Below are 4,467 nucleotides of genomic sequence, written 5' to 3'. Positions count from 1 at the left end.
TGAGAAAAGGAACGTAGTAAAAAGGTCTGCTCCAGATATATTTAGCATTGTGTTAGCTGTAATAAATAAATAAAATTTTAAAAAATATTCAATCAACTAAATATGCTAATCTTAATGACATAAAAATGATGAGTGATATTAAAAAATGATGAGTGATGACAAGAGAAATATAATAAAAAATTGTCTGATTCAGATATATTTATTATTATTGTTGATGTAATAAATAAAGTTCAAAAAATGACCATATTCAATCAGCATCCATCTTAAAGTCAATCAAATCATCAAGGATAAATATTAATATATGGCTGGCTTATTGTAGTCTTGCTTTGTGTTAAATCTAATTAACATCCATCTCAAGATTATCAATTAAATAGTGCCCCCACGGAAGCGTATCATAAGACTCCGGAAGGTGATGTCTTTTATCATCATAGGGGCTGAGAGCAATCTTGCTTTGTGTTATAGTATAAACATGATGCTTATCTGAGCGTATTAGATTCTGCGAGGCTGTCTTTGTTGTAAAGGTATCTAAACACTCGATGTAGTCTTCGAAGGTAATCTTAGTGTTTACAACAGATTTCTTAACCCCCTTAGCCTTCTTTGTCACACCATAATTTTTAATAAGTATTTCAATCTCATCGTCCTCATACTCCTGATCTATCAACTTCCCCCTCAGTTTTGTGATGTCATTATCTGTGATAGCTACTTTTGTCGTATATAATTTAGATCGGAGCCCTATATAGTCAGTCATAATGCAGCCATTATTCTCATCCTTCATCATACCCAACACCTTCTTGTTAACCTGGGGGATGCCATAAATATTGTCTTTAGGATAGTCAGACGTGTCAAAGTGCTGATGGCAGTCTGTTTTCATAGCCTCATAGGGATCTTTTTCCCGTATCTCCACGATCACACTATCGGTATCTGTATAGCAGGTTGTAAAGTTCTCACCAAACCTTCTATCTAAATACCCATAGTGAAAATCGTAGATCGTGGTTTTAGCCAAATCCAGTATACTCATACCCACATATATTGGTTTATCTAACCATATTTCCGCTCTATGCATCTCGACAGCTACCAAGTTTTCATTAAAAATAGTAGCATTCTTAAACAGGGGACTACTTATTCTAGCTTCAGCTCCGTAACGACCCTCCCATTCAGTAAGCAATTTAATATCGACGCGCTTGCGCACATTCTCCATGGTCTTGCCGAACACAGCGTTGTTCATGAGCTTGAAGAGATTTTTCTCAAATTCATTTTTCGCTGCCTTCCGGAGATCTGTATTCAAGTCAATGTATGACTTTAGCCAAGGAGACTGCTTAAATTTCAGGACGCGGTGAATCTTTTTTAGTATTAATCCGTGTGCTAGCGCTTGCTTCAAGGTCCTATAATGAATTACGTATCTTTCTTTATCATGAAGGGTAGCCATTAATTTAGTTTGCTCTCGCGGTCGTTTAGGAGGAAGCATAGTTTTAGGGTTCAATGATTGGGGGCAAAACGGAAGATCTTTATGACGATCGTGGATATGTTGAGGGTACTTCAGATCAACCTCGAGAAAATACCCTTCAGAAGCATCGTCTGGAATACTTAGAATATCAATGTTGGCATCGACCCATCCGAAACTACCATATGGAAGGTATTGAGACATTGCCCAGCCATATTGATTATTGACATCGAAATACATCAGATATGAGTCGGGTTGTGATGGATCGTAAGATTCCATATACTTGTTATTAGCGTGAACGCGGCGTTTCGAGCATACTTGACTCAAACCACCACGTATACCACGCTCCGCAAACAAAAACATATCTGGATCTGTTAAAAGCTCCAGTTTCTGTTTTGTATGTTTAAGCATTACATCCCACGTGAAGCCGGGAAGAGTAAAGTAGTGAGCTGGGTCAAGATTATATGTTTTGAGACAACTGGATCGAAATTGCTCAAAGACGTCGGCAAGAAGAAGAATGTCTGTTTTCATATATAAATCGATATAATCACCAAGAGTGGAACATGAGAATGATGACCACACATCTTGGGCTCTACGATAATGTCGACGAGGACATGGTTTATCCTCAAGTTTATTGTAAAAAGACTCGATAGGAGGTAGAGACGTTTCACTAAATTTTATAAATGAATCGATATAATCATATGGCATGATTCCTTTCTCAGTTAGAAGATGGAAATTCTCCTCAGGAAGCGAAGTATATTGGGAGCGGAGATTAGGATATTCTATCAAATAAGAAGAGAGCTTATCGAGAGAAGAAGCCATGAATCGAAAACTATCGATAAAACGGAATCTAATTCGAGCATCATCAATGTGTTTCGTAAAAGAGATATATTTTTCCTTAGTAATAGGAAGGAGATCTACTGGGCCTTTGATGTGTGTAGCAATATCATTAACAATGAAGTGGGCGTCATATCCGCTAAGGTTATGAAATATCACTGGGATAGTGTGAGCATCTTTGTAATTAATGTTACAGCCTTCATGGGCCGCACCTCTGTAGTTATTATCTGGAGTGAGGTGGTCGTGGTCCCGAACTTTCTTATCATCGAGGGAGAAGCGCTGCTCGCAGATATGACAATGCGTGGCTGCATGAAAATCACTCTCTTGCTGAGATGTCATATTTATATCATATGGACACATAAACACTGTAGAAACATTCTCAGCAAGCTGATTAAGTTCATCTACGAACCATTTCATGCAATCCTTTCCCCGATATGACTTATAAAAAGAGATGGTATCATTATAGGAACATTTAAAGAAATAGCCAACTGCTACAGGAATGTGTTCCTGATGTTTCTTAGGATCACCTGTACGTTTTAAAGCACTTTCGAGATCTGCGTAAACGGCGAAGGGGGCTTTAATTTTATTTCTGAAATTCTTAAATCTTAGCATTTTACGACTTTGTTCTGGCATTTTGATGGCTGTTGTGTTAATTCTTACGCAATCGTTGGTGTAAGCTTCTAGCTGTTTTGATGATGAAAATGGTTGTAAACACCTATCACAGATAACATCTGAGCGCCCTTTGCAGCATGTCGTATGAACATTTAACTGTTCCTGTGATCGAAAGTAATGGAGGCATGTATCGCAGAAATATTTTGTTCTCTTTTCTTTGCTTAATTGGGTGGAGAGGAGGCGGGATAGATTTTTTATCCAAACGTAATGATATCTAATCGGAGTACCTTGCTCCTCATATGTATCCTGAACAAGAAGAAGATTCACATGTTTATCCTTCTTGTTCTTTGTTAGGAAGGTTGGGAGGGTCGTATAGTTCTTCTTCTCCTTTTTTAAAATGTATACGTTGATCGATATATTGTTCTGCTGTTCAAAATTCGGAATCTGTTTGATAGTCATAGGCCACTGAATACCTTTAAGTTTTAATATGCTCGAGTACTGCGGGTAAGATGACAATAAATCGACATTTTTAGTTGTAGGGTATAATGCCGATATGACAGCCCATGCAAAGCATGCCTCGTCATCGTTCTTAACATTAATGCATGCCTGTTTTCTTTTTATCTGAGGGGGAAGATCAATGTATGAGGAGCCAAGCTGTGGTGTAAATTTGTTAATGTTGACCCCCAGGTTAACAACTGCCTTTAGAGCCCATCCAGAATCGCGTTCTTGGAATTCTTCCATGTCTCTGGAGATGGGCTCCACTACTTTCTTTTCAAACCACTCATCCAAGTTTGTGTCTTTGTATATGGGTGAGTTTGAAGTAGTGAAATACTTAGTTTCATTTAAGATCTTATCTCCGCTGGCCACTTCGAATTCCCCACCAAATGCCATATTCACCTTTACTGCCTCATTTTCCTTAAGAACGTTCTGAATTCTACGTTTGAACAGAGCTTTGCAATCGATGAGGAAACTGCTCGGGTCCTTGTGTTTAAGATTTGAGATGACTCCAGTCCGAATTCTTGAGTTGAACGCTGATAAAGAATCATCCCAATGCACCCTATGCTTTGCAGTCTCCTTTGTTGGTGTCAGTCCTGCCCCCTTCTTTTGTTCGGCTTTTAATTGGTTTCTTAATGTTTTCACCTTTCGCATCTGAGCTTCGAGGTGCTGCTTTTCGCCAATCGTCTTGGCATATCTCATAGAGTCCCTTAATTTTTTGGATGCCTTATTACACTCTATCAACCCTTGTCTTAACTTTTCAGCATTATAATCATTTTTGATTAAGCCTAAGATGGTTGCAATTACCTGAATAAGTTTTGCCAACATGTTTAAGCAAAAAAGCAAATATTCAAAAATAGATTACAAATAAAAAATTTTCACAAAATTATAAATTATCAAAAAACCAAAAATCAAAAAATCTGAATCAGAAATTCAAAAATTATCAAAAAAAACTCGAAAATTTTCAAAATATTAAAAATTTTCAAAAAACAAAAATATATCACTCACCACCAGAGCACGTCTGAACGATTGAAAACTCACCAGAGCACACGTCTGAATGCTAGGAATATCTGAAACAGAAT

The 4,467-nt window shown here is 37.5% G+C and overlaps 1 protein-coding gene across 1 annotated transcript; it reads right to left on the bottom strand.

Annotated features, from left to right (window-relative positions):
* Positions 1-337: 337 nt before the first annotated feature.
* On the bottom strand, positions 338-4,213 carry LOC126883783 (uncharacterized). Its single transcript, XM_050649450.1, has one exon. The coding sequence runs from the start codon at positions 4,211-4,213 to the stop codon at positions 338-340; it is 3,876 nt and encodes a 1,291-aa protein (XP_050505407.1).
* Positions 4,214-4,467: the final 254 nt, after the last annotated feature.

Source organism: Diabrotica virgifera, chromosome 4, assembly GCF_917563875.1.
Source record: "Diabrotica virgifera virgifera chromosome 4, PGI_DIABVI_V3a".
Lineage (NCBI taxonomy): Eukaryota > Metazoa > Arthropoda > Insecta > Coleoptera > Chrysomelidae > Diabrotica > Diabrotica virgifera.
The sequence above is the reverse complement of the archived record's forward strand: the minus strand, read 5'-3'. Positions and strand labels throughout refer to the sequence as shown.